This window comes from Triticum dicoccoides, chromosome 5A (assembly GCF_002162155.2).
Source record: "Triticum dicoccoides isolate Atlit2015 ecotype Zavitan chromosome 5A, WEW_v2.0, whole genome shotgun sequence".
Taxonomy (NCBI): Eukaryota; Viridiplantae; Streptophyta; class Magnoliopsida; order Poales; family Poaceae; genus Triticum; species Triticum dicoccoides.
In genome coordinates, this window is record NC_041388.1 from 660,510,769 (window position 1) to 660,525,732 (window position 14,964).

Here is a 14,964-nt window from a genome sequence, read left to right on the forward strand (position 1 = left end):
CCTACCGTTGATGTCCAAGTGTAGGGGTTGAGTGCCAGCCAACAATTCAGAACTAGAGCTTTTGCCTCTAGTTATTGCCTGTTCAGCAACTGTGTAACCAAGTGAGCTCGCCCCACTTCATTTCACTTACTAGTTATGCTTAGTAAGCCACATATGCAGAAAGAAGTAGAAACAAGTTGCAATCTTACACATTCCCTACCGGGGTTTTGACACGATGCAATTTTGTAGTACAATGTAAGCAGAAAAATATTGACATCCAAAATATCAAACTTAATAAAAAATTGGGCATTTCTTCCATTTTTCTCTTGCAAGGCTCGTTTCAAAGTCTTGTTTGTTTCAGTAAGGGTTCCGTTGACGATTGTCAATGGTGAAGTCGGAGCCGTTGCCTCGTGGAGAAGTGACGACGGTGACACTTCATGACAATCTCAACGAAACAACGATGTTCTCTTCTTGACAACGTGTATCTCTTTACGCGGGTAGTCAGATCGGCCAGCGTTGCCCTATGAATTGCCGTGACGGTTTTCACTTGTTTTTTTTCACTAACTTTTTTAGGTGATTTTTTTCACTAACTAAAACGGGCAATTATAGAGACGAGGCAAATGATTCAAAGAAAGTGGTTACACTCCTCTTGTCAACCCGCTGACTTGCTGGGCGCAGTGGATCCCGTCGATCGCTTGCCCGATTGATCCACTCCAGATTTCCGACGCGCGCGGCGGCGGGCCCACCGACGGCGACGGAATTACCAAAGAGGACAGAATCCAGCCGGCTCACCAATCAAAATCCATCGCGAGTTCGCGACGACCTCTCTCTCTCTCTCCGCCCACTCTGCTCCGCTCCCTCCTCCGCCGGCTTCCCTCAGACCCCGGCGCGGCCGCGCGCCGAGCCCTCCCTCCCGCCGGCGCCGGGAAGCCCGTCCCGGTGGAACAAGCGGCGCGGCCTCCCCCCGCTGGTCCGGCGCTTTCGCAGGCCGCCGGCGACCCGCCCGCCCAGGTTCAGGCTGACCTCTCCCACGCTACTGCTTAATTCGATTGTTCCGTGCCATGCTATTCTTCCGGCGAAGCAATCAAATCCATACCTCTGTTGTATTAGGCATTCCAATCCATCCAGACACCCAGTTGGTGCTGGGAGTTTTTGATCTGCTGTTCTGAATTTTCGGCCCGCGGCTCGTTTACCAGAGGTTTTGAGGGGTTCAGCTCTGAATCCGCTCCTGTGGTGAGAGATGAAGCTGGTGCCGAGGGAGGCGGAGAAGCTGGCGCTGCACGGCGCCGGCTTCTTGGCGCAGAAGCGCCTCGCCCGCGGCCTCCGCCTCAACTACACGGAGGCCATCGCCCTCATCGCCGCGCAGGTGAGGAACCGAGGATGCGAAACTCTCCGATGCTGTTTCCACAAGCCAATTCATTGGTTGAATAATACCTTGTTCTGCTTCCTGATACATACAGATTCTCGAGTTTGTTCGGGATGGAGACAAAACTGTAACTGACTTGATGGACTTGGGGAAACAGATGCTGGGCAGGTTCGTTTGTGCATTCAGTGCAGTAACCAACCTTTTGACCCCCTCTCCAGAAACTCCGCATCTCAGTATTATGCTTATCTCGGGGAAAAAGAAGAAGAAGGAATGTACACATTTTGAACTGCCTAGACAGATAAAAGAAAAGCATGATGTTGATGTTGGCTTCAGTGTCTCTTGACCAATTCTCTGGCTGAATTAGTGGAATCCGACTTTACTGAATATGCACTAGTTTATAATAGACACAACAGAATGCTAGCAAGCCTTCTCCTTATTTCTCATTTCACATGCATAAGCTACGCAAAAGCTGGTGCCACTTGCTCACATCTTGCTTGAACTAAGGTTAGTTCAAAACCACAACACTTATTTTGGATCGGAGGGAGTAGAAGATTCTCTGTTAGCCTATGACAGATTTGTTACTTCATAAATTATATCCGCTATCTAAGACTTTTGTTATGTGTGGGGAGCATTGTTTAAGATTTTCCTCACACATTGTTTAAGATCATTGATTAAGTTACTGTACGTGATGCCGTTGCTGTTCTGTAACCTTATGCTCTGAGACTTTTACCTTTTTCTTGCCTATCAGGAGACAAGTTCTTCCGGCTGTTCCATACCTTTTGGACACTGTACAGGTTATTTCTTTGCTCATGCTATATGATATTGATCAATTTCCTCTGTCCTAGATCCTTGGTTTGTAATGATACAGGAAATAGTTATATTTATGATGCTAAGATTACAACTAGCCATGTTCAGAAACAGGTTGGGGAAACCCTGTTAAACCCCTCCAGTTCAAAAATGCCACCTGAAACTATGGTTTGCTCGTGTACTACTCAAGTGCGTAGACGGTTGAACAGATGGTCAGATAACTGCCATCTGTTTGAACAGGCAGCCAAAAAAAATGTAGATGGCTCTTTCGATGAGATGCATACCAAAATAAATACACTTCACGGCTCCAACTTGCCTACAGAATGTCTGTGATACAACCAAACACCTTAGGAGGTACCTTGAACTCTTGTTGACCCAAGATAAGTTCTCTTTGGAGCTTCATGCCAAGTATCCTGGATTATGCAGATTAGAATGTCTGCCTCTCATCAGCCATCCTTTATTTATAGTACTAAAGTTACAACTAGGCCATAATACGGGCTCTGATTGGACCCAGATACTAACTTTACAACAGTATGCTTGACAATTATGCTTGTTGCCATAATCTTTCAAAATAAACTCAATTATAACATCTTTTCTAGGTTGAAGGAACATTTATGGATGGAACAAAACTAATTACTATACATGACCCTATTTGTTCTGATGATGGAAATTTGGAGCTAGCTCTGCATGGTTCTTATCTCCCAGGTTGTCAACGCTGACCAACTCACTTGGTTTACTAATAGAAGTTTGTATTTTAAGTTGCATGCTTGTACAAATCTTAAAATACTGTACTTGTGGTAATCTGGCTCTTCTAGAAAGTTTTATTGAGTTATCAGTTTGAGAAACATTAAGAAGCAAAAAGGGTAACTGTACATAAATTATTAAATTGTTGCAGTACCTTCACTTGAAAAGTTTTCTGGGAGTGATGTTGAGGACTATCCTGGTGAAGTGCATTTCTGCTCTGGACGCATAATCCTCAACCTTCATCGCAGGGCTTTAACTCTGAAGGTTGTTAACAAGGCAGACAGGCCTATTCAGGTAAGCACATATGGATGTTTTTGTTTGGTGTCCTGACTGCAAATTTACAAATAACTTCTTATTCTATGACATTTTCATTTGATGGATCTTTTCCCCTGACTTATTTTCACAATTGGACCTATGCTTTAATGCCACTCCTTGTGGTACAACTGTGAGTACTATTCATTTAACAAGATCACTCCTACAGTCCTGCCACCCCTTGGAAATATCATAGCACTTTATCCACATGTAGCATAACATGGTGCTGAACCGGCAGCCGTGTAACAATGTTGTTACTTGTAACACTGCTAAAGGCAGTGAACAGCCGTCCTCCACAGTCCACACCACATTAGGTTGAACATGTAAATGTGTTAAAGAGCTAACAGCTTAATTAGGTGATGGAGTTAGCTGAATGGCTCTAGATACTAGGGAGACAATCGGGCCAACCCACTTACTTGGTGGTTCACTTTCACTTACTTGGGTTTTCACTTTGTACACATGCTATTTACATTATTGATCAAGCAAAAGAACTAAAATGGATCAATAGGTCGTCCTGATCCAAACTTGTATCCCTAGCTCTATCTAACACTGACTTATCCTCCTAAAGTTCTTTTTGGGAAATTAATTTCAGGTACATTCTTTATTTAATTATGTTGCTCAAATTCATGCATTAGTATAGCCATGTTGATCTTAACGGGTGCAAGCTGTTACTCTTGTTAAAACGGCTGTTGCATGCTGTGGTTCCTTTTCTTGAGTTTCCATCAATATTTTATTGCTCTTTTTCAGGTTAAAGTTACATTTTCTCCCTTTTACATACTGTTGTTACGATCCAATTGCCTTTTCTTTCCACATACTTTTCATAATACGTTCATTTTGCATCGCATTCAACAATCTCACGATTTTTATGGGGCTATACCGCCCTTTAAGATTCTGATGCTACTATAAGTTGTAGTTCATGAGAAAAAATAAATCCAAATTGTGTTTTGCAGATCGGGAGCCATTACCACTTTATAGAGGCCAATCCGTACCTGGTTTTTGATAGACACAGAGCCTATGGCATGAGACTGAATATACCTGCTGGAACAGCCGTTCGGTTTGAGGTTCTTTTATTCGATCCATCCTTTGGCATTTCCTGCTCTGTAGAGCCTAAAAATACATTTCAAGTACTAGGGATCCTACTTATTCTCACATATATTCCACACATCCTACTTCTAAAATCCTCTAGAATCTGATTTCTTATTTATTTGTTTCAGCCAGGGGATGCAAAAGGTGTTACACTTGTAAGCATTGGTGGTCATAAAGTAATTAGAGGTGGAAATGGCATTGCTGATGGTGCTGTTGACAGTTCTCAGCTTAATGAGGTAATGCAGAAGATTACTGAGAATGGTTTTGGACATGAAGATTATCCGGATGCAAGGTTGTTTCCTTCACATTTAACTAATGGTAGAGGATAAATCCAACTTGTTGAATTTATTATGGCTTAGATGTTTACCTTTGAAACTTTGGTTGCAGCGAAGGTCTTATTGGTGACGGTACATTCGACTGCAGTGTTGATCATGAGAAATACTCTAGCATGTATGGACCTACAACTGGTGATAAGATTAGGCTTGGTGATACCGATCTTTTTGCGGAGATTGAAAAGGACTTTGCTGTTTATGGTGATGAGTGCATATTTGGAGGGGGGAAAGTTCTGCGTGATGGAATGGGACAATCCGCAGGGTATCCAGCATCTGCCTCCCTGGATACAGTTATAACAAATGCTGTTGTGATTGACTATACAGGAATATACAAGGCTGATATTGGTATAAAAGATGGGCTTATTATTGCCATTGGGAAAGCTGGAAACCCTGATGTCATGGATGGTGTGCACAGCAACATGATTGTTGGGGTAACAACATACCTGCACCTTTTAGATTGATTTAATAAATAAGAGGAGTACATTTTAAATAGATTTCATGCTTGAAATCGTTTCCAGGTGAATACAGAAGTTATTGCTGCTCAAGGCATGATTGTAACTGCTGGTGGTATAGATTGCCATGTTCACTTCATATGCCCTCAGCTGGTAAATGAGGCAATTGCAAGTGGTAAAGTTCCTTAGTCTTTGCACCTATTAGTTGTTACCGAGGGAAATTAAATATCGATTTTAAAAGAAAAAGAATCCAGACACATCCAACGAAAACAATTTTCCAAAGTTGACTTTTATGGAGGAAAAGAAAAGAACAGGATGGGAGATTCAAGCCGAGCCCTGCATGATACCAGATCTAAGACCACAACAGATGTGCTTCTCTATCATAGTTTTAAATATAGTAATCATTCTATTTGAATGTTGTGCCTGAAGTCAAAGCGGGGTAATCTTTTTTGCCGGACTTGTGCTTTACTTGGGATGACCTGAGAATCCCCGAAATGTATTCCCTGCTAGTTGCTACAGACCTGCTAGTTACTAAAGACAAGGGACAGAGAATCACATCCCTTTGAGTTTGTACTATCTTGAAATTTTCATAGCATTTTCTAAAAATATGGGTACTGACACTGACAAACATTCTGGCAGGACTCGCATTTTCTATAACTATACTTTATGGTTGAATATAATTAATTACACATACAAAAAGGTTTTCTATTCAATATTCAAATGCATGTTTGGAGTAACTACTGATAAATGATGAGGTCATTAAATCATCTCCACATTTATTTGTAGGCATAACAACATTGGTGGGAGGTGGAACAGGACCAGCACATGGAACTTGTGCCACAACTTGCACCCCTGCACCGTCTCAAATGAAACTAATGTTGCAGTCCACCGACGAATTTCCAATCAACGTGGGATTCACAGGAAAGGTATATATGTTATGAACACTAACTAAAGGTTCAATACAAATGCTAAATCTGTTTAGCCTTATACTAATCTTCTTTAGTTGTGAAATAAAATGATGGTTTCTAGGGTGGAATACAGCTAACAAAATATACATCAAGATTTCAGTCCCTACCATTTCAGAGCTTCATAGTTAGTGTTTCCTACATGTTATTTTTATGGTATGTGGAGAAAACATTGGAGACTGTTATCCAAGTGTCTTGCAACCAGAAAGGCAAGAAACCAACATATGGCATTGGATAGGATGGACTGCTTGCACTAATATCTTAGTTGACTGGTTCTTATATAGATCATGGGAACTCGAATTTGTTAATTAGAATGTATCCAAATGTAGGCCTAAGTCTGGGTAGTGAATACAGCAAAGTGATGATATCGTTGCTCAAAATCTAAAAATTTATCCCTGTCGATATACTGTGCAGGGAAATACTGCAAAACCCGAAGGATTATCTGAGATCATTATGGCAGGAGCAATGGGTTTGAAGCTGCATGAAGATTGGGGAAGCACCCCAGCTGTGATAGATAACTGTTTATCTGTTGCAGAAGCTTTTGATATCCAAGTATGATGTCTTGTATTATCATCCTATCATGCCGGTATACCTGCATATTTTTTATTCTGGTGATGCTCATCGAAATTCTACAGGTTAATATCCACACGGATACCTTAAATGAAGCAGGTTGTGTGGAGCATACAATTGCAGCTTTTAAAGATAGGTCCATACACACATATCACAGGTATGGAGCATGCTGTATTCAGGTGTTACATTTTTTCTACGTCACTTCTATATGGGTTGTATGCGGAGAAAAGTTGTATTTTCTGTGATGCCGTAGAAACTACCCTGTCAATTGTTGAGAAATCTGGTAACTGAAAATGCCGGCCAAAATGAAGATGGAAAATGAGTCGACATTTTAATGATTATAACTCACAGCCCCCCCTTCCAAAATATTCTTTTGTCATGTTGTAGAATTCAAATTGTTGGGTATATCGGGCAATTTTTAATGGTGCTTATGTTCTTATTGTCTTGTAAACAGCGAAGGTGCAGGTGGTGGTCATGCCCCAGACATCATTAAAGTATGTGGGGTGAAAAATGTGTTGCCTTCTTCAACAAACCCAACCCGGCCTTTTACTTCTAACACTGTTGATGAGCACCTTGATATGCTGGTAAACAATTGTCTCATGCTGATGCTATGAGTATTACTCCCTCCGTAAAGAAATATAAGAGCGTTTAGATCACTAAAGTGATCTTAATGAAGATCACTTTAGTGATCTAAACGCTCTTATATTTCTTTACGGAGGGAGTACTTGAGAATTTGGTCGTCATATATTGTGGTTCTCCTGTAGATGGTTTGCCACCACCTTGATAAAAACATCCCGGAAGATGTAGCATTTGCTGAATCAAGAATTCGAGCAGAAACAATTGCGGCTGAGGACATCTTGCACGACATGGGGGCAATCAGTATCATATCATCTGATTCACAGGCCATGGGTCGCATTGGAGAGGTCTGTTACATACCCTTATCCTTTTTTTCATTGTGATGAACAGTTTTCACATCTCATGTTACTTTGGTTGGTGGCAAGATTGGTTAGTTTAGTTCTGATGATCTTCATAACTTGATTTCAAAGCCTTGATTTGCATCCTCCATTTATGCCAATACAAACCATAAATTAGTTAAACGGTGAAGTAGAAACGACAGCTGCACCGGTATGTGATTGGCTCATAATGTTGTGTTTGTTGAATTGATTGTCTTTACCATCAATCAACATGTGTACCCTTGACAATCTCTCAGGTGAATACAGTGATCAACTAGGTCAATGCACAAGAGGCACTATAGCCTATGGTGTATGTCTAGTTCATGATGAACGTGGGACGAATTAGATGACCCATTTACCAAAGTTTTTTTTAATCTTGAAGATGAAAATCAATGGTGTCGATTTATAACAAATATCAGTCCAGTGGGTGACACTGACAGGCACGGATGGGCAAAAATCATTTTTTTCCCAATCTCAGAGTTACATGAATCCAATTAACCTGATTCCTGGTATATCACCTTGTGGCACTAATAGATGGCCCGGTCTCAACTTCTATCACACGTGAGAGACCAGCTAAAGGTTTTGCCTGTGTCAACTCAACAGTTATAAGGAAAAATAACAATTTGATGGAGCCAGAGTTTTGGAAGTGCAGAGTACTTACGGTGCTTAACTAAATGGTTGGATAGTATCATGGGTGGCAATATTATTGGTGAATATCTCAGCGTTAACCTTAAGCAGGGCAAGGCAGAATGATTGTTGCCTTGCTTGTATCTGTACTGGCAGATCTGTGTAACAGTCAATGCATTTCTCGTGTCACATGGAAGTGAACTGCTTTAATGCATCTTAGGGTTGATGCTAGTTTCTGAATTTCTACTATTCATAATAACCAAGTGCAGATTCAAATACTACTTGCAGGTTACAAATCATCATTTCCTTGTGTTTTGAGTTCAAGTAAATTATTTTATGTCAGTCCTCTTATTCTGTACACCGGATTGTATTATTCATTTTATGTGCTAATTCATCAGAATGTAACTAGGCAATGAAGTAATTTCTGTATTATCGTAAACTTTAGGGAAATGGCGTGAAAATAACTTCAGGAGGAAATAATACCAGTTTATTTTCAAATCTAGTGTCAATGTAAACCAAACAAATCAATTCATTGGAGCAACTATCAGCTTATGAGTATCATAAATTAATCGTTCTAATGAAGTACGTCTTTTGGCTTTCTCGGATAAGCCGTGATGGAAAAAATAGTTATTTGAGAGACTTGAACTGATATACTTATAAGTCTAGATTGACGTCTGAGCTCTAGTAACCAGCAGCTGATTTCAAACTTGATTTATTTATATGCATTTATTGAAACAATTACTTTTCAGGTGATTATCCGAACATGGCAAACTGCAAACAAGATGAAAGTCCAAAGAGGTAGGTTACATGGGCCTGGCGACTCTGATCCTGCCAAGGATAATGACAACTTCCGTATAAGAAGATACATAGCAAAATATACCATAAATCCTGCTATAGTAAGCGGCTTCTCAGATTTTGTTGGTTCTGTGGAGGTATGTCTCTTGACCACTTTCAGATTTTCTTCCATTAAATGCTTCATATTCAGTAGACAACATAAGGTAGGCAATGCTGTCCACACACTGTGAAATTAGGCATCTAAAGGAAAAGGGTTATGTGCTTTGTTTAATATGCTTGATATAATTTCAGGGTAATATAATGTAATAGCAACTTAGCAAGTCTAGCAACATATGTAATTTCACTGTAGCTCCTGAAAAATGTTGTGTATCAAGGCAACTCGGAATATTTTGTTGATTGGTATCACACCCACCTGCATTCTGGCTAAGGATTTCCTTTTCTGAATATGTCAATTCAAAAGCTAACTGATCCTTACTTTTGAATTGTTTTTCCATTTTAATATTTATCTCTATGTGCTTTTGGCAGGCGGGAAAGTTAGCTGATCTAGTTCTTTGGAAACCTGCTTTCTTTGGTGCAAAACCAGAATTAATCATAAAAGGTGGTGCAATTGCGTGGGCCAATATGGGTGATCCGAATGCTAGCATTCCAACACCTGAACCTGTATGGACTCCTTTCTCTGAGATCCTTTGAATAAGAAAGTCTTGCATTAATCCTGTCATAATGTTTCCATTTAGCTTACATGAAAATAGCTAGCTTGTCAGTTATGACCTAGTTGACATTAACAGCCAAGTTTGACCAGCACATCACTGATGTTGGTGCAAGAAAAATCTTGCCCCATGTGCAATTGAAATTGATAAAACATGCTCTTTTTATAATCTAGCTCTTCTGCTGTAGTTACCCACTTGTTTTGTCAAGGATGCACAAAAGATCAGCTGTGCCTTTTCATTAATAGAAGATAAAAGGTTTACAAAACTAGGAGGGTGAACTTGGTGGCCTAAAATATCAAGAAACACACTCTGCATACCAAGGAGCACACACCCTACCTTGGCCCTGTGAGCTATTACAAATTAGACTATAGGATTGATTCACAACCTGAAGACCCAAACAACCCAGGGACCTAGGTCAGCAAGCTTCACAGACACAACTCCTGTCAGGTCACTCGTGCTTCCTCTTGACCTTGGTGATGATCGCGACGACATCTGGTTTGTCGTTGTTAAATTATGATGGTATGTGTGGTAAACTACCAAAAAAAAATCTATGTTAGATGAAGAAACTACAAAGTGCGGATGAATCAGCATGTTTCTCAAAAAAGAATCAGCATTTTACTCTTTTGTCGATGTCTCCACAATCTTCTTGTAGTTGAAAAACTTACAGCACAGAATGGTGTATTCTTGATGCAGGTTATGATGCGACCTATGTTTGGTGCATATGGAAAGGCCGGGAGTTCTCACTCGATTGCATTTGTGAGCAAGGTTAGCCTATTGAACTCTTGTAACGAATTTAGGATGATTAGTAATGTTCGATACCATACCTCACTACTAACGTTTTGTTTTTACAAAATAATGCCGTGAAAGAAACTTTTGCAAGCTTAATATAGATAATATGTATAGCGATATCTTTGGTGAAAGAAATATATCCATCTACTGATATGGTCTTGAGGAATGGCAATGACTGCTGTTTAATATCTGAAATGATCACAGGCTGCCAAAGAAGCTGGTGTTGCATCAGAGTACAAACTAGCAAAGAGGGTGGAAGCTGTTGTTGGCGTCCGCCATTTATCGAAGCTGGACATGAAGCTCAACGACGCGCTTCCGAAAATCAAGGTCGACCCCGAGACCTACACGGTTACTGCTGATGGAGAGGTCCTGACTTGCCAGCCAGCAGCCACGGTGCCATTATCTCGGAACTACTTTCTTTTCTAGGCCACCCATTGCTTGAGAAATTCTTGGAAGGTCAATAATTCACTCAACTAGCTTCGACGGTAACTTCAAGTTGCGCATGGGAGATGTGCTGCTGGCTCAAAATAAACAATTATACATTTACATGAAAAAAAAATCACACGTATACATATTGCAATACTTCAGTTTCTTGAAAAGTTTTGTGAAAATACATACATCCTTGAGTCATGTGCAAAACAAAAAAAAAGGTGCAGAATAGGTTCTTATAGTCAATCATTGTAGTATTTTTATTGTGGAAACACAAAATAGCTCACTTGGGCCTTTATAAAAAAATCTGATGGAAAATTAGAAATGTTCTTCTCAGTTCAGATGTTTACACAAGTTAAAATTTTCACAACGTACTGCTTGCGGCTGTATTTGCTAATCTAGCTTGAATGGAAGTCACTACGAGGACGGCTGCCGTTTGAGAATTGCCGCGTCGTGGCGGTGGTGACCTCGGACGTCGACGGGAACGACATTCCGACGAACTCGTCGAAAGCCTCATGGTGCTCGAACTGCTTCATGCTCTCGCTGATAACCTCCGGCGACATCTCTGGCGGGGGCACGGCATGTTCCAGCATCTGCACCACCTGCCTCATGCCCGGCCGGCGCTCCGGGTCAGGGTGCGAGCAGAGCAGCCCCAGCTTGAGGACCAGCTCCAGGTCGTCCTCGTCGCACTCGCCGATCCTCGGGTCCCGAGCCTCCGTGATCTTCCCGGCCTTCCAGCGCTGGAGGACGAGCTCGACGATACCCGCCGGTGACGGCAAGTCGCCGTCGGCGTCCGCGGTGAACACCACGGGCCTCCGGCCGCACGCCACCTCGAGCAGGAAGGCTCCGAAGGCGAAGACGTCGGAGCTCGTGGTGGCCATGCCGGTCTTGCTCATCTCCGGCGCGATGTACCCGAGCGTGCCGACCACGTGCGTCGCGTGCGGGTCGCCGCCGTGGTCGTAGAGCCGCGCGAAACCGAAGTCGCTGAGCTTGCCGTTCATGTCGGCGTCGAGGAGCACGTTGCCGGCCTTGATGTCCCGGTGCACCACCACCTGCTCCCACCCCTCGTGCAGGTACAGCAGCCCGGCGGCGACGCCCCGGACGATCTTGGCGCGCTGCTCCCAGCTCAACCCCGGCGCGGCGCGGCCGAACAGGTGCTGGTCCAGGCTGCCGTTGGGCATGTAGTCGTAGACGAGCACCAGTTCGTCGCGCCGCCGGCAGTACCCGAGGAGCTGCACCAGGTTGCGATGGCGCAGCCGGCTCATGCTCGTGATCTCTGACAGGAACTCCTGCAACCCCTGCTGCGACCCGTGGGACACCTTCTTGACAGCGACCTCGACGCCGGACCTCGGGAGCACGCCGTGGTACACGCGGCCGAAACCACCGACGCCGATGACGTCGCGGAAGCCATTGGTGGCGTCGTGCAGGTCCTTGTAGCTGATCCTGTGTGGGCTGTAGTCTATCATCTCCCATCCTTCCTCATCCTCCTCGGCGAACTGCCAGCGTTGCTGGCGCCGCCGCATGACGAGCACCCCGATGGCCGCCGACACCAGGAGCAGGACCACGACGGCTAGGAGGAGCAGTGCCAGGAGGAGAAGAAGTGGCATCCTCCTCTTGGGTGATCGCGGCGACGGGGGGCTCGGGAGCTTGGAGAGGTCGAGGTCCGGCGCGCGGCCTCCGCCGAGGCGAAAACTCCAGCCAAGGACGTAATGCGAGCTCATGGCGGCGCCGTTCGCCGCCGAGAAGCCGACGTAGGTGTCGTCGGCGACGGCCGACGAGAGGTTGACGTGGCACGACAAGAGCGGGAGGGCTGGCCTGGGCTCGCCCGCCGGCGACAGCGTCACCTCGAGGCGCGCGCTGTCGCCATCGTACTCGATCCACACCTGCACAGGCGCGTTGCTGCCGCCGGTCAGGCTGATGTTGTCGAATCTCCTCCCACCGGAGCCATCATCGTGCCAGTACCCGGCGGTGGCCGAGTTGACGGAGTGGAGGCTGTTGACGTCGACGCCGACATGGTTGTCGTCGGCGTCCTGGAACTCCATGTCCATGACCGTGTCGAGCTCGACGGCCACGATCTGGCTCAGGCCGTTGCCCAGGCTGTTTGACGTGTTGAACAGCCCGAGGTACTTGCCGGCAACGGCGCCTGAGACGTTGACCGACGGCGCGAGTGCGAAGGCGATGCCGTGGCCGTGCGCGTCCGGGTACCGAGGCGCGATGGCGAGCACGAAGGTGGTGGAGAAGGAGACGGGCGCGCCCGTGGACGCGTCCCGGAAGCGGAGGGGCGCCGGGTGGAAGCCGTGGCCGAGGGTCTCCTTGGTGTCGTTGGTGAGCTGGAGGATGCCGGAGGGGGTGACGACGGCCGTGCCGGTGGTCACCACTTTGCCGGCGGCGAAGCCGTCGTACACGAACTCTTGGACGCCGGCGACGTCCCGAGAGAACAGGAGCAAGATTACCGCGGCCAGCCGCCGCTGAAACATGGCGACGATCGGCGCGAGCAATGGAAGCGAGTGACGGTGGCGTCAGGGTAGGGACGCGGACGGCGTTGGTTGCCGGCGAGCCGAGGTTGCCGTCGCCGTTGCCTTCGATGAGCCGACAAGGGGACGGGGGTCATGTGTGGGAGGATCCGGCAACGAACAGCCAACGAAATTGTTTTCTAGTGAGTGATTGAGTACTCAATGACAAAATCCTTTATATTTATATCGACGATCTTGACTCGTCTAGTGGAAAAAATTGTGCATCAACGCATTCAATTCAGCACAGTTATGTGGTTGCACATTGATGCTCCTGACGTTAAAACATATACTACTACTACTGTACTGTATATTTCATCTAACTTGGTCTTTCTATTTTACTTCCAATTACATGTATCATCTTCTTGAAATTTATTCGACTTCACCAGTAAAAAAAAAAACTTATTCTACTTAGCATTTCTCACTCGTTTTGGAAATAGTAACGAAGGTTTTCCCTTTTTTGTCTTGAGCATGTCTTACCTCTCTTCGACGTTCTTACAAAATTCATGTCAAGTACACAAAAATCCAACGTGATGACATCTGAATCACACGTTTTGTGACATTTTGAATCACGCGGGATATAAAAGTCTTTGATTGCACAGCTAAAAACATGAGGGTCACTCCAAGTGGTTTGAGTTAAGGGTTTTTCCTTTTATGATAGCGCAAAAGACATTGTAACATAGGCTGTATCAAATAAAGTCATATGGATAAAAAATCATAAAGAAAAATTGTAGAGACCCTAAACATACAGTAAGGGTGCCACCAGTATTCTCATAGCATTCGTCGAGCTGCTAATAACTTGGCTCTCGAGCTACATGGAGCCCTATGTTCTCAACAAAATGTGAAATGCATGTTTAGAAGTTTCAGAAAGTTCTAAACTTTTTTCCTGATATAGTAACTCACACGACCTCTACTGAATGTTGTAGTCGTGGAGTCTATGATTGATGATGTCATCACACGTGCCTCATTATCAATGAAAATGCCCCCTCCCAGTGATGGAACAATAATCCGCCTTAATGAGATACATATGACGTCAAACTTGATGTATGGTCTCAAGTTTGCTATGAGATACATCCACCTTTCCAATCATCCAATCACATGTTGACTTTCAACTTGCTACATCATAATTTTAAGACCGGACTTGCTCGTCAAACATTATTAACTCTGGCTGTTAGTAACCCAAAAACTTACCAATAATGGTATTGCAAGCTTTTACTTGAAGGGCTTTATGATCATGGTCAAGAACAAAATTAACGTGAAAGATCGTGATGATATCAAGATCGTGATGATATCTTAAATGTTTGGCTTGCAAGTATGTTGGACAAAGTGTTAGAAGCGTGACCTTCGAATCTATGAGCTTTGGCATGCCAACTTTTGTGGTCTAACACCCAAACAGATGGAGCCTACATTTTTTAGAAACAAGGCCAAGGCCCGGTGTTAAATCAATGACGCCCTTACAGACCAGATGGCCACACAACACACACACACACACACACACACACACACACACACACAAACACACACGCACACACACGCGCACG

The 14,964-nt window shown here is 44.1% G+C and overlaps 2 protein-coding genes across 6 annotated transcripts; one reads left to right on the top strand and one right to left on the bottom strand.

Moving 5' to 3' along the window:
• Positions 1–806: 806 nt before the first annotated feature.
• On the top strand, positions 807–11,087 carry LOC119303854 (urease-like). 5 transcript variants are annotated; one of them, XM_037581002.1, is made up of 19 exons: positions 807–990; positions 1,090–1,345; positions 1,440–1,513; positions 2,094–2,139; positions 2,752–2,857; positions 3,048–3,190; positions 4,159–4,332; positions 4,423–4,586; positions 4,682–5,057; positions 5,145–5,253; positions 5,865–6,004; positions 6,458–6,595; positions 6,679–6,770; positions 7,068–7,197; positions 7,378–7,536; positions 8,943–9,125; positions 9,514–9,648; positions 10,389–10,460; positions 10,689–11,087. In XM_037581002.1, exons 2-19 carry the CDS (start codon positions 1,220–1,222, stop codon positions 10,908–10,910), a joined length of 2,589 nt encoding a protein of 862 aa, XP_037436899.1. In that variant the 5' UTR covers positions 807–990; positions 1,090–1,219; the 3' UTR covers positions 10,911–11,087. The 5 variants fall into 5 exon arrangements, with proteins under 5 accessions (XP_037436899.1, XP_037436898.1, XP_037436900.1 ...); XM_037581001.1 differs by having other exon boundaries at positions 1,176–1,345; XM_037581003.1 differs by lacking the exon at positions 807–990 and having other exon boundaries at positions 1,031–1,345.
• A 137-nt stretch (positions 11,088–11,224) lies between these two features.
• LOC119303855 (L-type lectin-domain containing receptor kinase SIT2-like) lies at positions 11,225–13,556 on the bottom strand. Its single transcript, XM_037581006.1, has one exon. It carries the CDS (start codon positions 13,388–13,390, stop codon positions 11,312–11,314), a length of 2,079 nt encoding a protein of 692 aa, XP_037436903.1. The 5' UTR covers positions 13,391–13,556; the 3' UTR covers positions 11,225–11,311.
• Positions 13,557–14,964: the final 1,408 nt, after the last annotated feature.

Excerpts from the sequence above, each read along its gene's own strand:
- LOC119303854 (XM_037581002.1), top strand. The coding sequence starts at position 1,220 with ATGAAGCTGGTGCCGAGGGAGGCGGAGAAGCTGGCGCTGCACGGCGCC. Across the intron at positions 7,198-7,377 it reads ATGAGCACCTTGATATGCTG|ATGGTTTGCCACCACCTTGA; the intron begins GTAAACAATTGT and ends GTTCTCCTGTAG. Across the intron at positions 9,649-10,388 it reads GCATTCCAACACCTGAACCT|GTTATGATGCGACCTATGTT; the intron begins GTATGGACTCCT and ends TTCTTGATGCAG.
- LOC119303855 (XM_037581006.1), bottom strand. The coding sequence starts at position 13,390 with ATGTTTCAGCGGCGGCTGGCCGCGGTAATCTTGCTCCTGTTCTCTCGG.